Source organism: Pan troglodytes, chromosome X (assembly GCF_028858775.2).
Source record: "Pan troglodytes isolate AG18354 chromosome X, NHGRI_mPanTro3-v2.0_pri, whole genome shotgun sequence".
Lineage (NCBI taxonomy): Eukaryota > Metazoa > Chordata > Mammalia > Primates > Hominidae > Pan > Pan troglodytes.
Genome location: NC_072421.2, coordinates 55,522,930 through 55,547,185, shown reverse-complemented (window position 1 = coordinate 55,547,185; position 24,256 = coordinate 55,522,930). Strand labels below are relative to the sequence as shown.

Below are 24,256 nucleotides of genomic sequence, written 5' to 3'. Positions count from 1 at the left end.
AATTCAATCACATTTGCCCACACATTGAACAAATTGCAGTTTTCATAATGATACAATTAGATGTAATCAGAGCTGGCCCTGAAAATCGAGAGCATTTGATCTCCACAGGCCTGATTGGCTCTAACGGCAGATGGAAGGAGCCTCAAGTCTCTCAATCACTGTCAAACTGTGAGGTGGGGCCTGACAGGAGCAGTGGAGGAAAAGGTGGTTTAAGGTCGTCACCCAACACAGGAGTCATTTGCCCTTTCTACCATGCAGCTCACACAAAGTGGATCAACCACTGCTCCTGGGCACACAAACTGGTTTCTAAAAAAACAGAGCTGCAGTAGGGCAAATCCCAGTGGAGAATCAGGAAAGCAACTGAGAGCTGAAGAGAATCTACCCTGGTGTCCAGAACGCCTTCCACCCCTAAAAGAGGGCCGGCAGAGGAAAGAAACCTGGAGAGCACACACAAATGAGGATGGTATTCACAATAACTTACAAAGGGTATGGTAATATCAATCAGTACATAAATCAGCATATCAATGAAATATTGAAACGGGTTCTTTATATCCCCTCAATAAGTGATTTCTGACAAAACTATGTAACACAGGATTAAATTTGTAGCTTAACAGCTGATTTCTCTTAAAATGCTTATACATTGCTTGATAGAATTTCCAAACTCCGTTTTTTTGTTGTTTTTGTTTGTTTGTTTGTTATTGTTTTTGTTTTTGTTATTTGAGAACGAGTCTCGATCTGTCACCCAGGCTGGAATGCAGTGGCGCAGACCCGGCTCATGGCAACCTCTGCCTCCTGAGTTCAAGCGATTCTCCTGCCTCAGCCTCCCAAGTAGCTGGGATTACAGGCATGTGCCACCACACCCGGCTAAGTTTTTGTAGTTTTGTAGTAGAGACAGGGTTTCACCATGTTGGCCAGGCTGGTCTCGAACTCCTGACCTCAGGTGATCCACCTGCTCGGCCTCCCAAAGTGCTAGGATTACAGGCGTGAGTCACCACGCCCGGCCAGAACTTCCAAACTCTTTTGCAGCTGCAGTGATATAAGGAGCTGACTGGGTCCAGGGATTCTTCACACTTTCATTATTTCAATTTCTAGCTTTTCAGAATGTTGCTTCTTTCTGCAGGTTACTTGAAGTAAGATGGTAAACACAGTTTATTGAGAAAAGACTTTCGAATATTTGCTTTATATCCTTTATGGCACCAGCCAGAGATAATTGAACATGATGACTTGTCACCAAAGTAAAACATTTGCAAAATTATCTGAATCGTTGGCTAAAATTTCAGACTTTCTTCCTAGCATTCCATGGTCAACGCCTTTCAAATTCGAATACATGTCCATCTGAGTGTTTTTGCATTAACCTCATTCTCTCAACCCATTCTTATGGCTACACACAGCATGTACGCGTAAGGTTTGGTACATGATTTCAGATGAGATTTCTCCCAAATTTCACATTTTAGATAAATTTCATTAGGCTTTCCACTGAAATAGTTGAAGTTGACTCTCCCGACATGAGCACTGAGATTCCTGTGTCCTGGAAACCTCTCTGAGGGACATGCAAAGACACAGGTTTCACAGATGGGTGTAGAAATTTGGGGTGGGAGGAGGGACAGGCTTCTTACAGGTGGCCCCCAATACAGGGGCTGAAAGTAACCCTGTTTTTAGTGTGAAATGGACACCGCACAGATTATCCACTTTCCATGTTTCCATAGTTGTTGTTGTTGTTGTTGTTGTTGTTTTCTTTTTCTTTTTCTTTTTCTTTTGAGATAGAATCTCGTACCGTCGCCGGAGCTGGAATGCAATGGCCTGATCTCGGCTCACTGCAACCTCCACCTGCCGGATTCACGCGATTCTCCTGCCTCAGCCTCCTGAGTAGCTGGGATTACAGGGCCCCGCCACCACGCCCGGATAATTTTTTGTATTTTTGGTAGAGATGAGGTTTCACTATGTTGGCCAGGCTGGTCTCGAACTCCTGACCTCGTGATTCGCCCGCCTCGGCCTCCCAAAGTGCTGGGATTACAGGTGTGAGCCACCGTGCCCGGCCTCCATGGTTGCTTTTATCCCCTCACTGCTGATATTGGCAACTATGATTTGGGGCCCCCAATAATGGATTATACATGGTGACATTCTGATGTGAATTTAGTGCGCAACTTAAGCATGTTGTATTCCTGAGCATTAGCACTCTGTCTGTGGATCGACAGTTGTGACCTGAATTGCGATAGTGCTGGTTTAACTTTTAACGTTGTGAATTCAGTGAATTCACTGTACATTGTGAGTACAGATCTAAGAATTCACATCATGAAAACGAGAATGATGACAATACCACTGCCAGCATGACCAAAAAAAAACAAAAACAAAAACAAAAACAAAAGACAGACAAATTATTGTGTTATTTTAGTGACGGATGGAAGAACACATAAGACTGGATTAGGGAGGTAAATGACAAAACCAGAAAACACTACGCAAAATGCAGAAATAACCTGGGGTCAGGTATGGTGGAGAAGGGGATGTGAAAGCAACCAAAGACTCCCAAAAAAGTCACCAATGTCCCATTGAAAACGGAGCCTGCTGAATTATTGTGGGCATACCACACTGACCCCACACACATTGTGCTTCCATTTCCTTGATTGCTCTATGAAGCTGAGTGAAGTTACATTCAGAGTTTGCAACAAACATGTTCTGTACATGAATAAGAGAAAGTTTGATCACAGATGTGCTGGGACCTTAGAATGCGTGTAGAGCTTATTCTGTCAGATCTTACCAACTATCATGCTTTCTAGAGTGTATCAAGTGATGTGTCCATCCAATGGCAATGAGCAAAACATCTCCCCCAAGCTCTTATGTAATTCGATTTGGAAAATGCAGTTGCAAATAGTCTTCTTGACTCCTGTGAAGATTTTAATGAAACCGCAGACACATAGAGCAAAAGATTGCTGATACCTTCCCAAATACAAACTCAGCTTTGCTCATCGATCTGCATAGTGGAAAGACAGAGCAAATGTACAATTTGGCAGAATCCATCCAGCCTACAAACTTCCTATCAAAGAAAATGAAAAGCTCTTACCTGTTAAATGTGCTGCACACCATGTACTCAACACTGATGAGAAGAAAAGTGTGATTTGCTTACCTGTGATTTTGAGACCTATATAGTGAAGGTTTGTTGCCACTTTTTAGTTTCCTCAAACATGCAGAAGTAAGTAATGAGGTTTGACAGAGACATGAGACTATAAGATGTCTGTCATTGCTGCCAACCATGGAAAAGATGTTAAGATGTCCAGCTGCCCATAAAATCATATTTTCAAAGTGTGAGACACGAAGAATATCTTTCTCTTATTTGGAAATATGCTGAAGATAGGAATAAAGAAAAGGATTACAGTAAAATGGAGACGAGAGATACAGTAAAGCAGAAATGTATATGCCATTTCTCCAAAACTGTGCGAAGGTCCTTGAAGAGGCCATAAAGAGCTTAAGAACCTATCAACTGACTGCCCCTGAATTGTTCCATGTTATGTGCAGGTTGCAATGAAAACTGACATGGCAAAAAAAAAAAAAAAAAAAGACACTTTTTTTTTTTTTTTTGGCAAAAAGACTGCTTGAGAAATCAAGAGAAAAAAAGGTCACTAGCAAAAGGCTTCCACATCAAACAGGACTTTCTCAACTTCTTTGCTAATAATTTAACTTATAGGAAATCCAACTTCAACAATGCAAGTTCAAATTACCCTTGATCTTTAAAAACCTTTTTCCCGAGAAAGAGCGATGTAACATACAATGACATCCAGTGTGCTTCAGAGTGTTTAAGAATTATGGACACTTTAGCCATGAACAGTCTATAGGAGGAATCATTGATACAAAGGACCCGATTGACTGACAAAGCAAGCCTTATGTATAGAAAGGAAATGCACATTTCTGGAAACCTGGAAATCAATTTCTACAATCTAAAACCTACTGTAGGTAGAAGTAAAATCCATGCTCAAACGCTTTTGTTGAGAGGATATTTAGTTCAATGTCATTACATTGGACTGATGCCAGGAGGCAATCTAATGTGGCCTTGGGAAGAGGAGAACTGGATAAGTCTAAGTAAATTATAAGTCTGGTTGAGTGCTGATTAGCCACTGCACAAAAGAAAAGAAAAAAGGAAGTTCTAACATGGCGGGCAGTTCAGAGAAGAGTTATGACAGAAAAAATAAAAATATCTTACTATGTTGGTGACAGAATGAAACCAGCCAGTGGGTTTTTTTTTAATGTAGGTAAATATCTGTGTGGTTATTACTGCTGTTTCTGCATATGCCTTTTAAAAAGTCTTCTGGTTGTGTATGATAAAAAGTAATGATATAGCCAACAAAATTTTAAAATCCAGTAAGAATTTTTCTAAAAACAGTTACCATAAATTGCCGTGTCAAAAGACAGAAAGGAACATTATGCTATACCGTTATATTTTTCACATCTATTGTGTAAATAGTCCATTTATTTACTACTATTTGCCACTGTAAACTAGTCCCGTTGTCACCTTGTTTAAACAATGGCATTTATGAAACCAAAGAAAGAAATACAGAATGATATGTAATTGTAAGTGAACTCTTATTTTTCTTATTTTATGTTAAAGGAATAATGCATACATGTACTACTAATTATGACACAATGCTTTCTTGTCTCCAATGGATATATCCAAGGTTGATGTTCCCAAATTTTGGTCACCCCAACCTTCATTTTGTGATTTGTAAGATTTCTAGAAGGTTGCCCTCTCACTTCAGTAGACAGGTATCACAGGCGAGACTGAATTTTAATGGCAAAGACACAGCCATCATTTTATTTCTTTATGAAGTTCCATTAATATTTCATGGCCCAAGTGATTTTTCATTATACAGAAGATATTCCTCAAAATTCTGATATTTTCTGAGCATTTTTTCATTTGCTCTTTGAACACTGGGATAAAGTATTTTTGAATTTTCTGATTTCACATGCATGACGGCATGGGACTGATATATGCTGATCGTTTAATTTCTTCATCATCAATGACAGGACATTTTACTTATTTGAAGCACGAGCATAACAGAACACAATTGTCGGTCTTTGAAATGTCTGTGTTTAGCAATTTCAACTTTTAGATCTGACATTTGAGGGCCATTTGCATCCAACATTGAAATCACTTGCAAACACAGTACACTCTAGTTGGAGAGAGGGATGTTGTGTCTGAGTGTGGAGGTTCAATCCTGACTCTACTATCTATTAGCTGTATGACATTATTTCACCTCATCTGTAAGATGAGGATGGTAATAGTAAGCACCTCTTCCAACTATTTTTTCACTTAGTCGACAGACCATTCTGAAGGTTCGCTATGCTTCTAATAGGAACCAAGGATATTGCAATAAGCAAAAAAGAAAAACTGCCTTCCCTTGGGCCACTTTGATCCTATTGGAGGAGACATCACATGCACATATATTATGAAGTGGGAAATAAAGTCAAATAAAATGAATAAAGGGAAATAAAATGCCCTTTATTCCCTGAGATGGTGGGTTGGGGAAGGCCTCTCTGGGTGATATTTAAGCAGGAACCTGAATGAAGGCAAGGCAAGTGATAGGGAAAGACAGTTCCAGGTAGAGGAATGTGTGAAAAGATCCTGAGAGGAAACTAAGCTAATGCTTTGAGAGGGAGCAAAGAGCTTACATATATTTCGCCTTCACTATGTGTCAGGCTCTGCCCTATGCACTTGCTATTTCTGTAGCTATTGAATTCTGTCCACATCTCTCAAAGATAGGTGGTACTAGTATAATCAGCCTGGTTTTTACCAATGAAGGATTCAAGAAACATTGGGGAAGCTCTGCGGGACATTGGTCTGGGCAAAGTAATAATTCTTGAGTAATAACCCACAAGCGCAGGCAACCAACGCAAAAATGAACAAATGCGATCGCATCTAGTTAAATAGCTTCTGCACAGCAAAGGATACGATCAACAAAGTGAAGCGACAGCCCACAGAATGGGAGAAAACATTTGCAAACTGTCCATCTGACAAAGGATGAATAACCAGAATATCTAAGGAGCTCAAATGACTCAATACAAAAAAGTCTAATAATCTGATTAAAATATGGGCAAAAGATCTGAATAGACATTTCTCAAAAGAAGACATGCAAATGGCAAACAAGTATGTGAAAAGGTGCTCAACGTCACTGACCATCAGAGAAATGCAAATCAAAACTACAATGAGACATCGTCTCATCCCAGTTAAAATGGCTTTTATTCAAAAGGCAGGCAATAAGGAACGCTTGCGAGGGTGTGGAGAAAAGGGAACCCTCGAGCACTGGAGGGTGTGGAGAAAAGGTAACCCTCGAGCACTGTTGGTGGGAATGTGAATTAATACAGCCACCATGGAGAACAGTTTGGAGATTCCTTGAACAACTAAAATTAGAACTATCATATGATCCAGCAATCCCACTGCTAGGTATATACCCAAAAGAAAGGAAATCACTATATTGAAGAGAGATCTGCACTCCCATCTTTATTGCAGCTCTATTCACAATAGCCAAGATTGGGAAGCAACCTAAGTGTCCATCAACAGACAAATGGATAAAGAAAATGTGGTACATATGCACAGTGGAGTACTATTCTGCCGGAAAAAGAATGAGATCCTCTCACTTGCAACAACATGGATGGAACTGCAGGACATTATGTTAAGTGAAGTAGAATGATGGTAACCAGATGCTGGGAAAGGCGGGGGCTAGGGGAAGTGGACATGGTTAATGAGTACAAAAATATAGTTAGGTAGAAAGAATAAGATCTGGTATTTCGGGCTGACTTATTTATTTATTTTTTTTGAGACAGAGTCTCACTCCGTCACCCAGGCTGCAGTGCAGTGTCACGATCTCGCCCCTCACTGCAACTTCCGCCTCCTGCGTTCAAGCGATTCTCATGCCTCAGCCTCCCGAGTAGCTGGAAATTACAGGCCTGCGCCACCACACCAGGCTAATTTTTGTATTTTTAGTAGAGACGGGGTTTCGCCATGATGGCCAGGCTGGTCTCGAGCTCCTGGCCTCAAGTGATCCATCCGCCTTGGCCTCCCAAAGTGCTGGGCTTACAGGCGTGAGCCACCGCGCCTGGCCCAGATCTGGTATTCGATACCGCAACAGGGTGATTACGGTCAACAATAATTAATTGTACATTTAAAAAGAACTAAAAGTATAATTGGAATGTTTGTAACACAAATAAATGATCAACGTTAGAGGTGATGGATACCCCATTTATCCTGATGTGATTATTACACATCGTATGCCTGTATCAAAATATCTCTTGTACCCCATAAATACATACAGCTACTATGTACCCATAAAAGTTAAAAATAAAAATTTAACATTTCTGTTCTTTAAAAATTATCATAAAGAGAATGAGAAGACGACCAAAGGCTGGGAGAAAATATCTGCAAATCATATATCTTATAGAGCACTTTTATCCTTTCATTCCTAGTTTTCTAATATTTTTGTTAAGTTTTAGTTAGGAATGTAGATTAAATTCGGAAAAATACTTTTTTTTCTGAATCTGTTGAGATGATCACTTTGTTCTGTTAATGTCATGAATGAATTAGATTCATTCCTGAATGTTGAACTAGCCTTGTAATTTTTAATGAATATCACTTCATCGTTATATAATATCCTTTTATAGCTTGCTTGATTCAATTTGCTAATATTTTATTGAGAATTTTTGGATCTTGGTTCATGAGGGACATTGGTCTTTTCTGGTAATAAAAGACCAATGTCTTTTATTGGTCTTTTCTGGTAATAAAAGACCAATGTCTTTTATTGGTCTTTTATCTGTGTCAGGTTTGGCTCTTTCTTCTTTGACTCGTGGGTAATTTAGAAATGTGATTTTTTAAGCACCATATAATGGAGACTTTTCTATGTATCTAAATATTATTGATTTCTAATCGGTTGTGAACAGAGGATGTACTCTGTATGATTTTCTTCCTTCGGAATTAGTTAAAACTTGTGTTATGGTCCTAGAATATAGTGTATCTTAGGGTTGGCAAAGTACGCCCTGTGAGCTGGCAGCTTGTTATTGTCAGTTAAGGGTATTTTTTCTTTTTAATACGGTCACACCCATTTATTTATACATTATTTATGGATGCTTTTATACTAAAACGTCAGAGTTGAGTAGTTTACAAAACCTAAAATATTTACTATTTTTCTAAGAAAAAGTTTCTCAGTTCCTGTATCTTACTGAATACTAAGCACATTTCAAAAGATGTGTACAGTCAGCCCTCCATATCTGCAGGTTACACATTTGTGGATTCAACCGTCAATTGAAAATACTTTAAAACATAAAACAGAAACAAAAATGACAATACAATAATAAAAAGTAATAATACAAATTAAAAAAATACAGCATAACCATATTCACATAATCGTATTAGGTATTATAAGTTGTCTAGAGATGATTTAAAGTACATGAGCGTATGTGCATAGGTTATATGCAAATACTATATACCATTTTATGTAAGAGACCTGAGCATCCAAGGATCTTGGTATTCACGGGAGTCCTGGAACCAATCCCCTGCAGATACTGAAGGAAGACTGTATTTTATGGTGTATATTAGTGGTGTATTTCATAACTATCGATTACCACAAGTTGGTTCACAGCGTTGTTTAGTCTTCTATATCTTTATTGACTTATGGCCTTTTGTTTTATGAATTATTGAAAGAGCAGTGTTAAAATATCCAACTGTGATTGTGGGTTTTCTATTTTTTTCTTTAATTCTGTCAGTTTTAAGTGTTAACACATTTATGATTTTGAAATAATGCTCTTTGTTTTTGTATCACTCCTTCTTCATAAATAGGGCATACCAAAGTTTTGTGGGAAAAAAGAAAGAGAAAAGAGCACACGATATGCACTTAATAAATGGTCTGTAATTCTTTGGCCCACTAAGCAGGCAAAGTGCTCAGGGCATCGTAAAGCAAGCCTAGTCAGAGAGAGGTCTGTGCATGTGTGTGGGGAAAAGAGCTGCGCCTTTATTTTCACCCACCTCTAACTTACAGTGATCATGTCCTAAAACTATGAGCCTAGGCATGAAACTCCATTGATAGTAGTACTACATGTGACTGTGTCGCCAACAAAAATTTCGGTATCACATTACACTTCTTTCACATTTCTCAGAGTATCACCTATGCTCAGCACTACTTTGAAACTATGGTAGTTATTATACCCATCTTGTGATAGTTATGTAAGGTTTAATAAAAAAAAATTTCCTCATATCACAATATCTTTCTAAAAGTACAAAATGCCATCTCCATACAATGCATTTTTATAATCCCGTGTGTTTAGTTATATATATTTATGTTAAAAATATCATTGTCTTAAGGGATCCACCGGCTGTACCAGGATATCAAAGGGATCCAAGGCACCAAAAGGCTGAGGATCCCTACTGTGATGGTTAATATTAGGTGTCAACTTGATTGGACTGAATTGAAGGACGCCTAGATAGCTGATAAAGTATTGTTTCTGGGTGCATCTGTGAGGGTGTTGTCAGAGGAGACTGACGTTTGAGTCCGTGGACCGGGAGAGGAAGACTCATCCTCAATGTGGATGGGCACCATCCAATTGGCTGCCAGCACGGGTAAGGCAGGGCAGATGGAAGTAGGTGGGACAAGCTGGCTTGCTGAGTCTTCTGGCTTTCATCCTTCTCCCGTGCGGGATGCTTCCTTCTGTTCCTCCTGCCCTCGGACATCAGACTCCAGGTTCTTTAGCCTTTGGGCTCTTGGACTTACACCAGTGGTTTGCAGGCGGGCTCTCGGGCCTTGGGACACAGACTGAAGACTACACTGTTGGCTTCCCTACGTTTGAGGCTTTTGGACTCAGACTGAGTCACTACTGGCTGCTTTCTTCCCCAGCTTGCAGACGGCCTATCATGGGACTTCGCCTTGTGATCATTTGAGCCAATTCTCCCTGATAAACTCCTTTTCATATGTATACATATACGTGTGTGTGTGTGTGTGTGTGTGTGTGTGTGTGTGTGTGTGTAGGATACATATATCCTATTAGTTCTGTCCCTCTGGAGAACCCCAACTAAAACACCTACTCTAGGGGATGTTTTGAAATGAACATCCAAGGGCAAAGGGAAGGCAATGGACTGACAGGCCGGATGTTTTCACATATGTAATCTCATGTGCACGGACAATACAGAGGCTTCTGTGGTTGAAGTGCTGGAGCCCACAAAAGCAGAAAATGAAGCTGAGGTTGGACCTACTCAGGGTTGGGGGTGGGGGGGAGTTGGAGTAAGTTGGGCAGTTTCCATTTTAACCAAGAGACCACAGGGAGTCACCATGGGTCTGTGGGCAGGAGAGGGCACACTCCAGTGGTGTCTGAGGGTGTTGCTTCAGAAGGTTGGAGGCAGACCAGCTACGAGCTGGAGCACAGGAAGAAAAGGAACAGAAGAGGGGATCCATCCAGTGAGGGGGCAGGGGCAGGAGGCTGGGCAGACAAATGTGGGCCCCAAAGGACTGGAACCCAGTCCATGGCACCCTCCCTGCAGCCCTAGTCAGGGGCAGGTAATGGCTCCAAGTCTGCCCTTTGGGATGCTGGCCTCTGAGAAGCGAGGTCATTGAGGGGAAGAGGCCCAGATTGGGAGAAAGAAGGCTGTGTGAGGCTTCAGGGGTCCAGTTTTCAAGGTACTGAGCGAGCCACCAGGAGCACAGAGGCAGGCTTTTTCCCAATCCTGCTCTTTCATACACCACCCCACTCCCAAAGGACCCTGCCACAACTGCCACAGCTAGAATCTGTAAGAGACGCCAACATAACACAGGCCTGGGAAACCAGCTCCATCAGACATGGCTCCTGCTACCAAGGCCAGAGTGCCTTGACCTGGGCTTCTTTACACATTATCCCACAGTAGTGGTTCTCAAAGTACCATCTCCACACCAGCAGCATCCGCATCAGCTGGTACAGCGTTAGAAACCTAAATTATTGGGCCTCACCCAACCCACTGAACTGGGAACTTTGGGAGTGGGGTCTAGCAGTCTGTTAAGTCCACCAGAAGGTTAGACGCAGCTTCATTTTGGAGGAACCAGTGAACTCCAGAAAGGCCTAAACCATGCAGACCCATTCATTTTCATTTTGACAGTAGTGACCCATCACGCTGTCCTGAGGTTTTCCTACAGGACAACTGTCGATGAAGAAATCGTTTGTTTGGTCACGATAGCGTGTGGGCTGATTTAAAGGCGTGTCTAGCTCGATAACAACTGTTTTCAGAAACTTTTTGAAGCACTGTAACAATCCCACCTCCCAAATATTAAGTTGTTGATTACGAGTGGTTTTTAGGCCTTTATTAACTAACATTAATCTTCACAGCACATTCCTATGCATTTCCCGACGTGGACCTCAGGCAGGGACTCTGGCTTACTTGCTTTTGTGCCCAGTTTTGTTTGGCTGTATATTCATAGTGCCCAGTGCAGCAGTAGGTGCTCTTTACATATCTGCTGAATAAACCAATCTAGGTAGGGCTGGCATTCTCATGATTCTGATTTTGCACAGGAGAAAGCGAAGGCTCAGAAGACAGAAGTATTTATAAATTGTGCCCTGCCTCCCTGCCTGCATAAAGGGTGCAGGGCTGTCTCAGAGCAGCTGGGATCCAAGCCACAGGTGGCACAGCTAGCAAATGACTGACTCAGCATTTCCTTCTAGGTCTGCTAACCCAGAGTGGAGCAACTCTTTGCTTAGCTGTGGCTGAGAAAATGCCCTTCCCTAGGGGAGAAAAAGCACGTTTTCCTGCACAAGCCAGTCTATAATTCCAAAGCACTTTCCCTCCGGGTGCTAGTATGTGACTGAGGTTTGGAAGTTTTTTTAGCTCCTTTTTTACCGGATACCTGTTTTCTTTGTGGAGGCCTCTTTATGTAGCCCTATCCCTACTGACAAAGGGGCAGGGATAGAAGGGTCAGGCGTTGGAACTGCAGTCTAATCTGAGTGACATGACCCCTTTTATAATCTGTGGAAACTGCCTTGGTAGTGCTTCTGTGCTCTGAGTGCTCCTTCTCTCTTGATTTGGGAGATATGAGATATGAGAAGGCCTCTTGGAGGAGGCAACACTTGACCTGGGTGTAGAGGAGAACAAAACCAGGGTGGAGGATAGATCCTTAGAGGTTGGTCTAGACCAGGACAGCTTCTGTCGATGCAGCACAGCCTGGTGGTTAACATCCAGTCTTTGTGACCCAGCTCTGTGTCTTAGTTACTATTTATTTTGGAAAAAATAATCAAGTTCTCTGAGTCTCATATTCTTTATCAAGTATAGCCAACAGTAAGACACACCCCACTGGGAGAGCCCTGCCTGATGAGGATTTGCTCAGGTAACAATCCCATGTAATGTGCTGGAAAATATGCTTCCAGAGAGCTAGCACTTCTTATCTACTATGGACATGTGTGGGTCAAAGAGAGTATTTGGACACTGACACGTGGGACAAGAGATATGACTATTTTTTCTATTTAGCTTCAACCATATGTAGATAGCAAGCATTTTGCTATCCACCAAATGCTTTACAAAGACTGTTAGTTTTAGTCTCCTCTACAATCCTTGGAGGGCTGTGCACAAGACTCTGTTACTGGCCCAGTGTTGCCAGTTAATAAATGGCAAATCTGGGATGTGATTTCAGCTCAAGTCTTTCTGGTGCCTCAGTCATCTTCTGCCTAGTTAGGCCTCACCACAGGTACCTCATCATAAATAAGTAGAAATCATAGGCCAGTCAGTTTAATTCTCTATTAAAGGGTTGGTGAGAAAGAGGGTTCAAATTGTAAGTTTGCATATAGAATACAGGTGTGTCTTTAAGGGGACTCTTTTAAAAACAGATCAATTTAGGGCATGGTTAGATTCTGGATAAGGCCTCATCTGCATACAAAAAGGATTTTCTACACCTGTCCTTAGATACCAACTTCTCTGATACATTTAAAACATGATACAGTTTTTAAAAATTTGATTTTCTGTGCAATCCCTTCCTCAACTCTACTTGCTCCACCTCTAGCTGCAGTCCCTTTCTCAGATTTGGTATACCCTCCTGGTATAAGGGAAGGAGAAACTGCTCCTAAATGGTAGCCAACATGGCAACATTATGATCTGGATTTTTTGGGAAAGCTTTAACTTCAAATATTCTGTGATTGTTGTTCCGTTATCTGCAAATATCATATATCTCTTTACTAAATGGAATAAAGTAGTAAAATAAGGAATTTTGAAAAAATAAGTCATTTTAACTCAAGCAAAAGTAGTTTCAACAGAGTGGTGCAAGCAGAAACCAGAATGCAGGGAACTAAAGATGGAGCAGGAGGTAAGTGAAAATAATGTATGAAAAAAACACATGTGAAAGGGTTTGGCAGTAAAAGGAAGGGGAGCAAAGGTAATGTATTTTTCTTTTAAACATGATCCCCAAATCTGGATTTTAAAACAGACTCTTGGGTTTCTTCTGGGGATAATATACACTCTGGAGAAGTATTGGGATTTGGAAGACTTTTTTTATCTCTTACAGGGATGATGGGACAACATTTTTGAGGAACTACCATAGAAAATCTAGGATGTCTAGTTGCTGGATTTTATCTGTCTAGCAAAAACATGGCTGTTACTAGAATAGAGGGAAGTGTGTAGGAGTAAGGCCCTCTGACTGTTAGGAATGGACGAGAAGAAGGAGGCTAGTGGGTGCAGCTTCAGAAAAGAAGCAGTATTCCTTTTCCTTTGAAATGACAGTGAAGGCATGGAGGATGGATGGAAACTTAAGTGTGTAGATGTGGGTAAATCAGGCATTCTTATGAGATTTTTGATTTCAGAAAAATAGGACATGAAGTCACCTGCTGAAGCTGAGGCTTAGAGTGTAGAACGGAATGTCTTCAGCTAGCATGTTAAGTACCTGCCATAAACTGTGGTAGGCCTGTGGGATTTATAAACACATAGGTCCGGCCCTAGCCTGGAGTAGCCACTACTGTGTGTTTGGAAGAGAATCAAGGTAAAGGAAATGGAAGTAATTCAGAAACAACAGAAGCTGTACATTACAAATCAGTATTGGACCACTTGGGTAAGGTCCCAATAGGTAAGTCCCTCCCCGGGCTCATTGGAGGAGCTGGTGTTGTGGGCATTTTGGGAGGATCTGAGGGAGAAGGGTGATAAAAGTGACACTCAAAGTGATGGCTATGGTGTTGAAGTTAGAAAAGAAGTCTTGTATGGCTAAAGAGCTGATGGTTTTACAGACCGCAAAAACATGAGATCTTACAGTCACGTCTTGGGGCTCAGCCTGGCATATAGCATTGAGTGAGGCTATATGTCTTATATTGGGGGTAATATTTTGGCTTCATCCATCATGATTATCCTTAGGAAAGTCATTTAGCCTGATCTATCTGAATCAGCCATTTCCACAGAAACAAATACCCCTGTAGCATGGGCAACTTTGTGTAGTTGATAGGTTACTCTCTCCTTGCAGGTTACCTGCATCCAGATTTGTCAGAAGCTGCCTTCTGTACCACGCTGGTTTATCCTGTCTTCCATAGCAAAATCAGGAAAAGCAAAAATATATATATTTGAATTATCTATACTGGATTATGATGGGACATGCATGGGCTTTGGGGACCTGCATTTGAATACTGGTTTCACTAATTAGAACAGTACAGTGAACTTAAGCAAATCACTTTTCTATTCTGATTTTCACTTTCCCAGTTTGCGAAATATGTTCAGTAATGATTGTGTCCCAGAACTATGAGGACCCAGGACCCAGTGAGATAATAAAGGTAAAGCAGTTAACACAGTGCCTGATTTAAATCAGTACTCATATAACATTATTGCTTTTTTCCCCTTTTATTTGGAATAAGCATTTCATTGCTGTGAGTAAGGTTTGAAGTCTAGCACAGGTCAGTGGCTGAGCTGAAACTTGCTTCTTAAAGATGTACAGGGACCCACTATAGTTTCTTAATTTTATATGATGAAGTTCATCCAAGGTCACTCCTCCTTCCCTTTTCTCTCTCATGCTTTGGGGTCTTAGGAACTGATGCTCCACTAATCATATAGCTTGGTTAGTATGTTCAAGACCCTTGGCTGCAAATGACAGGATCCCAACTGACAACTAGCTTAAGCAAAACAAAGGACTCTATTGGCTCAGATAGCTGGGAACTTTGGCGCTTCTGGCACAGCTGGATCCACAAGGTTCAAACGATGTTCCCTGGGCTCTTTCTCCCAATCTCCAGTTCTTTCTGGTTTTCTCTTTGTGTTATAGATATTGACCTCTCAAAGTCCCAGAATCAGGTTATCATAGCATAGTGACTACAGCTTGGGGGTGGGATCAGGAGGGAGACACGTTTTTTCTTCCAGTGTCCACATACCTTCAATTTAGCAACAGACTCTGATTGGCCCTACTTGGGCCCTATGCCCACCCTCAGAAGAAATGCTCCTGTGGGAGGGGTACTGGTAGAGGGACAGGGGAATTGAGAACTCTAATCTGGCCCAGCATGAGTGATGTGCCCACTTGGGGAGGGGTGACAGAGGCAGGGAAAAGTGATCAGTAGCCCCAATAGGTCCACAAAGAATGGCGGGAAAATGAGGGTGCTGAGCAGAAAAATAAACTACAGCTCTTCAATAAACACTGTTACCAGACATCACTCCCTTGTAGTAGAGTGATGATGTGCAGTGTGATGAAGAACACTGTGCAGTGATGAGGTACTACTGTCTAACGGGGAAGGTAAACTAATGTGGTAAACCCTAGAGAGGTGTGGTACACAGTTGTGAGACACTGCTGCTGAGGAACACTGTGATGAGGGGCAGTGTGGCCACACACATGCCAGAGAGCTCAGCCTCACCTTCAGCTGCTGCTCCTCATCCCCACCCAGTCTTCCATGACTGCCAACTTCCAGGCCTGTGCTCTTTTCTCTGCATTGTACCTGGGCCTCCCTCCACACACCTGGCTATTTCTCACTGAGCACCTTTCTTAAGCCAGCCCCTGCAGCTGAGTGCTTTTCATACCCTGCTTTGGGGTAAAATACAATACTGATCACACTGTAGTATAGCACTGGGCATTTAATGGCAGCCTGATGGATGAAGGGGTGAGAAAACATTACTGACAAGGTGAATAGAGCAAATAACTGAACTCATCTTCACATTTAACAAATATTTATTAACACAGAAATGAATAAGGCTTGGCCCCCTGTTCTTAGATGCTCAGTGCAGAGGGGCAGACAATCACAAAGCTACAATAAAATCACAGTAGAATAAGTACTATCACCGAGGTATGGACAAAGTACTTTGGAGGCACAGTGAGAGGAATAAAGAGGGGAATAGAGGAACAATTTTCTCATTTATACCTGCCTAGAGCATTCAGGCAAGACTCCAGAGAAGTCATCTGTGAGTTGGGTCTTGAAGGAGGAGTAAAAGCCACCAGGTGAATAGTCAAAGAAGGAGCCCTGCAGGCTGGGGCTCAGAGATGTAGGTAAGGCCAGGTAAGTGAGGGGTTCAGGGAACTAGGCATGAGTGACAAAAAAAGGAAATAAAGAGGGAATAAAGAATGAGCAGAAGGACTGCAAGCACAAACCCATTGCTCTACTGTGGAAATTAAAGGTCTTGTTTCTCCTTGGAGGAGGAAGAGGGAAAAAGGAAGGTGGGAAGGCCTCAGATATGGGTCCCTGCCACTTCCTCAATCAGGCCATGGGGCTCAAATACCAAAGCCAGAGCTTCACAGCTGTGATCTAACTTCTCTAAGCCACCAAATTATCAAGAGCCCCTTTTCAGAAGCTAAGAATTTGTATGAATAATGCAGTTCTAAATGGGAAAGTCCCTAATGTTTTCATTTTTCTCAGATGAATTGATTCTGCCTAGGAAGTAATTTGACTTCCTTCAGGATATGAGATGGGGCATGGAATCTCAAGAGGGGAAGGTGGGTTAGTTAGTGTTTAGGCCTTGCAGCCATTTCACAATTGGATGGTAAGATAATGATTAAAATGTCTATTTCCTTTTGTAACGTATATTGATATATCAACATAAAGCTCAAATATATATATATATATATATATATATACTCACACACCGCTGTCGTTATTCCTGTCTCCTCCATTTATTTCTTTCATACCCGTCTGTATTTTAATATGCTTAAATAAAAAAATAGAACTTCTTAAACTTTTAATTTTAATAATTTTTTCTACTTGAATCTTTCACATTTTTTCACTGGTCAATTTTTATGTAACTGTTTTTCTTTTTAAAAGCTTAAATTTTTAAATCTTTATTTAAATATTTAAAGTTTTCATTTAAATCTCTTGAACTTATCTAAGGTTCTTTTTATTTTACAAGTCTCTATTTTCTTCCTATATTTTTTCAATTTTTGTCTTTAAACACATTTTGTCTTTTTGTCTTGAATTATTCTAAACTTGCCTCTTTTAAAACTTTTCTCTAAAATCTGAATTGCATTCCATTCTGTATTTTTGAAAATTTATTTCTTAATCATTATAGTAGTAATTTTGTTAACACTTTTTAAATACGTATATTTTATGCTTTAATTTTGAAATATCTATTTATATTATTTTCCTTCATTTGAAACTTTTAAGATATTCCTTTGTTTCTAACTTTAATTTTTAACAGTATTTTCTTCCTTTTTTTGGTAAACTTTCATTTTTAACCTTGTTCCTTAATTTATTTTACATTTTTAAACTTTAAGAATTTAATTTTCTTTGCTTTTAATTTTTAAAATTCTGAAACTTCTTTAAATTAAAAAATTATTTTTAACTTTTAAAATATTTCTTTTAAAAATAACAACTTAAATTTTTTTCAACATTTAAAAGCTTTTTTTCTTTTAAAACCTTAAAAATGATTTTTTCCTTTTTAAATGTTTTTCTTTTAAAGCTCTTTAAATTTTATTTTAAAATATTATTTTTCTTTCAAACTATTTAGCTGGTCAGCCACAGCTGGAACACCAATTGTGAAGTTTTTGCTGATAAAGGAATACTCCCTGACTTCACAAGATATTTCTGTAGAAACAAATGACATATAGTAGCATCAGAACACCTCTACTCCCGTTGTCCCCACCTAAAGCATTCTTTTCATTTCATTATGCTTTATGTGACCATTTTCAACCTCTTCTCCCTCTCCCCATTTCTTAAGGTTGAATGGTCACTGGTTAGTATTCATTTTTTTCTTCCGACAGACCCATGGGCCATGCTAAAATAGGTTCTTTATATCAAGATACTAGCTGTCACATAGGTGTTACTGTCATTGTCCATTCCAAGTAGGTCTGTGTGTCACTTCAAAATCCTTGCCTAATCATTTACTTTTTTTTCAGTAAGTGGTCTGGTAAGACTAGTCTTTCTCTAGACCCTGTTTGTGATAGAACAGTAAATACCCTTCACTGTAGAGTAAGTCCTCAATGGTAGCCTTGGTGATGATGGCATCATCACAGCTGAACCACTGGTCCTTTTGTTGCCGGATGAAGCTGGTATAGTGGCCACTTTCCAAAGTTCCATGGTGATTAATCACTGCAAACAAGGAATACTTATTCTCATTGGGCACACAATCTGTTGGTGGCTGGCCTTCTTTCATTCTGCTCTCTTTAGTAGAGGCCAAAAACGGAGTCATGTCCAGCTCCAAGGGAAAGGAGATAAAGGTATTAATCTTTCGCCTCTGTTTGCCTACATGCTCAAACCGCTTGAGATGAAAACAAGCCACAATGGGTAATTTTTTCATTGTGAGCTGTTTAGTAGACTCCTGGTAGCTTTGGCAACTATTGCATTTGATTTTGGCACTGCTTCCTAGGTGCTCTGGCCTTGTAAACCACTGTAGACAGTCTGTAAGTGAGGGGATTCCTGGTATGTGGTCATCCCTGCTCACTGCGCTGTCAGCCCTCTCTGGGTTCTGGGAATCGAATGTGGCACAAGAGCCAGGCAAGTCCAAACTGATGTCCCAGCATGGGTCTATGGTGGTAGAAACACTATGGCAGGCTTGACATGTGACATCTGATTGCAGGCCACCTGTAAAGATTTGGTCTATGATGCAGTTACAGCAGTTGGGGTTATTGGCCTCCTGCCCACCACTATCATCTTTGCTGTGTCTATGTAGCACGTCTAATATTGCAATAAGGAACTCATGGGCATCCTGCTGCCTGTACCCTGCTAAATGTTCTGCATGGATCCATATCAGATGCAGTAACTTATAGGGAATGTGAGGAGTTCGGCTCCCAGAGTACATAGCATGAAAAAGCGAAGACATTTCACAGACCAGACACAAGCTGGGGCTTGTCATTATACATTTGTGCTTGTCAGAGAGGAAGAAATCTTTCAGTAGAGGAATATGGGTAAGTGCCTGGACAATACAATTCATAAAACAAGTGTTCCCAAGATTGATTAGCCCTCTCAGGCCTACAGTATAGACTGACTTTTTTCTTCTCTTTTTCTTGGGTTTCACCAATTTTGGCTCCTGTTCCTTTGTCTCACAGGTTGATTGCTTGTCTTCAAACCCTGATGTCATAAACTGTTGATGAGAAACATCTGTTGAGGTGGAAGTTAATAATCTCAAAATTTTTTCTTTTGTTTCTTTGGCAATCTGTTCTATGTCTTTGTCATATACATAATCCTTACACATGAAGCAATATATGACCCCATGATAAAGGTCTACAGCTAAATGGTGCTGCTTTGTTTCTGCATGTTTGTGAATATGTTTCTCAGTGAAGCAGCCAAAAAAGACACAGGAGAGACAAGAGTGGAGTCTGTTCATATGGGTACTACATACGTGACAGATGCATGACTTTGCTTTACGTTTCCTAGTCTCTGGGGTCCCACTCCAAACGAAACGCTGGTAGATCAACCTCAGGTTCTTCTGCCAGTTCTTACCTACTTTAAAGCTCTCCACATGAGAGCAGCCTGTGGGACCCTGACCAAACTCGACCTCCAGCAACCAGTCCCCTAAGCCGCCAGGATCCCCCGACCCGTCTAGGTCACCAGAGCAGCTTCTCCGTGTCTGAGGCCTGGACCCAGGCCGGGATCTGCGCCGGGATCCACGCCAGGCCCTGGGCCGCGGTGCGGGTGGGGGCGGGGGTGGCGGCGGGGGCGGGGGCCGGGCTGGAGGCGGGGGTGGGGCCGAGAGCCCAGGCTGGCTGCGGGAGCGGGCCCGGGGCTGGGGCCGAGGGCGGGGCTTGCGGCGCGGGCAAACGGGCGAGGAGCTGGTGTGACAGCGAAGGGGGATTGAAGGGAGCACCTTCTCGTCGCCGCCGCTGCTGCTCCACGTCAAGTTCTCCTCCGGCGCGGGCTCACGCTCTTGTAATGGCTCCAGCTTCATCTCCTCAGCTTCCCGTCTCGAAGACGCCTTCGTAGCCCCCGCCACCGCCTCCTCCATTTTCCCCGCCTTCTCAACCGCCTCCTCAGGAGAGGCTCCTCCCCCACCTCCGGAGATCCAGCGGACCCCAGAGCCGGAGGGCAAAGAAGTTTCTCGAACCTGGGCCATCAGATCACTGCCCGACCTGAGGAGCAAGGCGTCTGGAAAAGAGCTGCGACTGTAGATGAAAGGAGACAGAGACTTCTGTGAATGATCTGCCCAGCGTCATGGCCGCGGTGCGCAGTTAGCGCCCCCAGGACCCCTCCCATCGGCCCTTGAGCTCAGCCCGCGGCTTCTGTCGGCTCCACCCACTCAACTGAGAGGCCCCTGGAGCTGATGGGGAGACCGAGGCGGTTACCTGCTTTAAAGGCGATCAGATCATGCCAGGGGACTGGGAACAGAAGGCTAGCGAGCGGTGGGGGTGGGGAACGGCCTGAGCTTTAGGACAGAAAGGATGGAAACTTCTTTAAAAAAGGCGCCACCCTCTGACTGCTTTTTTGCGCCCTGCGCAGCCTCGCTTTGGTGCAGCTTCCTCTGACGTTCTTTCCCTGTATCCTAAAAAACACTTGGGTCAACATTTTCTCTCCAAAATGGCTGAAAGGACGCACTTTTGGAAAATGAACTCACAGGAAGAAAGTGTCCCTCTGCTTCTACCTTACCTATACTTCAGTGACCCGGTGTGTTCCACTCTAAGCCGTTGCCCCTCAGCGCAATTTCGGTCCGCCCAGCTCTTGCGCCCTCTCACGCTTTTTCGCGCTTGTGCTCTCACACCCCTTTTCTTGCTTCTGCGACTTCAATTCCTATGATTTCTCCTAGAATTCGGATTACTACTCCCTCCCTTCACGCATTTGCCACCTCTATGGCCACCACTATCCTCGCGCGACCCCCGAAGTCTCCGCTCCCTTTTCCCTCTCCTGCCCCCGCAACACCCCCAGCCCGGCAGTTTGTTTAAAGGTCTGGGTTACCTTGGGCCCCAGGCGCGTGATATAGAACGTCAGCAACTGCTGCTGTCCAGGCGCTCCTCAGCCAGCCTTCTCTCCTGACCTCTCCTCAGGGCTGGTCACAAGGGGGCCGCCCCCTGGCCCCTCCCCTCTCGACGTGCGGCCCCCAACCCCGGATTCTGCCCTCCTGCAGTGATGAATGGCACCGCTGTCCCGCTCAGGCAGGCAAACCTCTTCCTGAAACAGACTCTGCTGGAGGCAACAGCAGCAACAGATTCTACAGAAAGCCCCTGAAATGGAGGCTCAGGCCTCACCTAGCTCCAGGCCCGCACTCCACAGAAAAAAAAGATTCACCCGGCGTGGGGGTGGGGGCTTCCAGAGATGGCAACCCTCTGGCAGGAATCCCTCAGGATCCTGTCAGAGCCTGGTCTCTGGGAGTTGACAGAGGGAGGGAGGGAGGGAGAGAGAGAGAGAGAAAGAGAGAGAGATTATCCCAGAATGTGCAGGGGAGGAAGCATAAGCAAGGGCTCAGGCTCAGAGAGACCTGAGCCCAGGCACATGCTTGCTGTGTGACCTCGGATAAAACACTTAACTTCTCTGAGCCTTAGTTGTGTCAATTTTTAAAGAGAAATTGAAATAATAACCCTAGCCCAATGTGAACACTAAGTCATAGTATATATCAAGTAAAAGACCTTTTTGGCAAGCTTTATCTGTCACACCTCTTTTTTCAGTCCGCTCCTGAAAATCAGCATAGAGAACAACTCCTGATGCAGAGTAGAGGAGAAGAGAATGCCTTTCTCTTTCAAAGCTCTCTCAAAGTTATGGCTCAGTTCACCCGATCATCCATCCTAGGCAGTCCATATACAGGAGCATGTATTCAACAAAGATGCCATAGGTGCATTATAGCGCTAGATTGTGCTGGGAGAAGCACAAGATACAACTGTTTGTGTCCTGAAGTCCATACGCCAGGAGACTTTTCCTTTTCTTTGACAGATCCGGCATCCAAGGCGACAACCCGGAGGAAAGCTATCTCCAGGGCTTGTTGCCCTTCCGGTCCAATCCCAAGAAAATTACGGTTTATTACAGCGGATGTTTAATGCTACATTTAATCTCTCTGAGAAAGTCACACACCTCCCCTCAAAACCTAACGATTAGGATCCAGCTCTCTTAACTTGGCAGTGGCATCTAGTGGATACCTCCGCACAATGGATATCACTGATTTTGTGACTTGGTTTAGATTCGACCATATCTCAGTCACATACTAGCACCCGGAGGGAAAGTGCTTTGGAATTATAGACTGGCTTGTGCAGGAAAACGTGCTTTTTCTCCCCTAGGGAAGGGCATTTTCTCAGCCACAGCTAAGCAAAGAGTTGCTCCACTCTGGGTTAGCAGACCTAGAAGGAAATGCTGAGTCAGTCATTTGCTAGCTGTGCCACCTGTGGCTTGGATCCCAGCTGCTCTGAGACAGCCCTGCACCCTTTATGCAGGCAGGGAGGCAGGGCACAATTTATAAATACTTCTGTCTTCTGAGCCTTCGCTTTCTCCTGTGCAAAATCAGAATCATGAGAATGCCAGCCCTACCTAGATTGGTTTATTCAGCAGATATGTAAAGAGCACCTACTGCTGCACTGGGCACTATGAATATACAGCCAAACAAAACTGGGCACAAAAGCAAGTAAGCCAGAGTCCCTGCCTGAGGTCCACGTCGGGAAATGCATAGGAATGTGCTGTGAAGATTAATGTTAGTTAATAAAGGCCTAAAAACCACTCGTAATCAACAACTTAATATTTGGGAGGTGGGATTGTTACAGTGCTTCAAAAAGTTTCTGAAAACAGTTGTTATCGAGCTAGACACGCCTTTAAATCAGCCCACACGCTATCGTGACCAAACAAACGATTTCTTCATCGACAGTTGTCCTGTAGGAAAACCTCAGGACAGCGTGATGGGTCACTACTGTCAAAATGAAAATGAATGGGTCTGCATGGTTTAGGCCTTTCTGGAGTTCACTGGTTCCTCCAAAATGAAGCTGCGTCTAACCTTCTGGTGGACTTAACAGACTGCTAGACCCCACTCCCAAAGTTCCCAGTTCAGTGGGTTGGGTGAGGCCCAATAATTTAGGTTTCTAACGCTGTACCAGCTGATGCGGATGCTGCTGGTGTGGAGATGGTACTTTGAGAACCACTACTGTGGGATAATGTGTAAAGAAGCCCAGGTCAAGGCACTCTGGCCTTGGTAGCAGGAGCCATGTCTGATGGAGCTGGTTTCCCAGGCCTGTGTTATGTTGGCGTCTCTTACAGATTCTAGCTGTGGCAGTTGTGGCAGGGTCCTTTGGGAGTGGGGTGGTGTATGAAAGAGCAGGATTGGGAAAAAGCCTGCCTCTGTGCTCCTGGTGGCTCGCTCAGTACCTTGAAAACTGGACCCCTGAAGCCTCACACAGCCTTCTTTCTCCCAATCTGGGCCTCTTCCCCTCAATGACCTCGCTTCTCAGAGGCCAGCATCCCAAAGGGCAGACTTGGAGCCATTACCTGCCCCTGACTAGGGCTGCAGGGAGGGTGCCATGGACTGGGTTCCAGTCCTTTGGGGCCCACATTTGTCTGCCCAGCCTCCTGCCCCTGCCCCCTCACTGGATGGATCCCCTCTTCTGTTCCTTTTCTTCCTGTGCTCCAGCTCGTAGCTGGTCTGCCTCCAACCTTCTGAAGCAACACCCTCAGACACCACTGGAGTGTGCCCTCTCCTGCCCACAGACCCATGGTGACTCCCTGTGGTCTCTTGGTTAAAATGGAAACTGCCCAACTTACTCCAACTCCCCCCCACCCCCAACCCTGAGTAGGTCCAACCTCAGCTTCATTTTCTGCTTTTGTGGGCTCCAGCACTTCAACCACAGAAGCCTCTGTATTGTCCGTGCACATGAGATTACATATGTGAAAACATCCGGCCTGTCAGTCCATTGCCTTCCCTTTGCCCTTGGATGTTCATTTCAAAACATCCCCTAGAGTAGGTGTTTTAGTTGGGGTTCTCCAGAGGGACAGAACTAAT

The 24,256-nt window shown here is 43.1% G+C and overlaps 1 protein-coding gene across 4 annotated transcripts; it reads right to left on the bottom strand.

Annotated features, from left to right (window-relative positions):
* Positions 1–16,082: 16,082 nt before the first annotated feature.
* Positions 16,083–21,647, bottom strand: USP51 (ubiquitin specific peptidase 51). 4 transcript variants are annotated; one of them, XM_054676224.1, is made up of 3 exons: positions 21,244–21,647; positions 20,637–20,833; positions 16,083–20,456 (listed from the first exon to the last, which is right to left on the bottom strand). In XM_054676224.1, the coding sequence occupies exon 3, from the start codon at positions 20,405–20,407 to the stop codon at positions 18,272–18,274; it is 2,136 nt and encodes a 711-aa protein (XP_054532199.1). In that variant the 5' UTR covers positions 20,408–20,456; positions 20,637–20,833; positions 21,244–21,647; the 3' UTR covers positions 16,083–18,271. The 4 variants fall into 4 exon arrangements, with proteins under 4 accessions (XP_054532199.1, XP_521085.2, XP_054532200.1 ...); XM_521085.7 differs by having other exon boundaries at positions 20,637–20,716; XM_054676225.1 differs by lacking the exon at positions 21,244–21,647 and adding an exon at positions 20,938–21,204.
* Between the last annotated feature and the right edge of the window lie 2,609 nt (positions 21,648–24,256).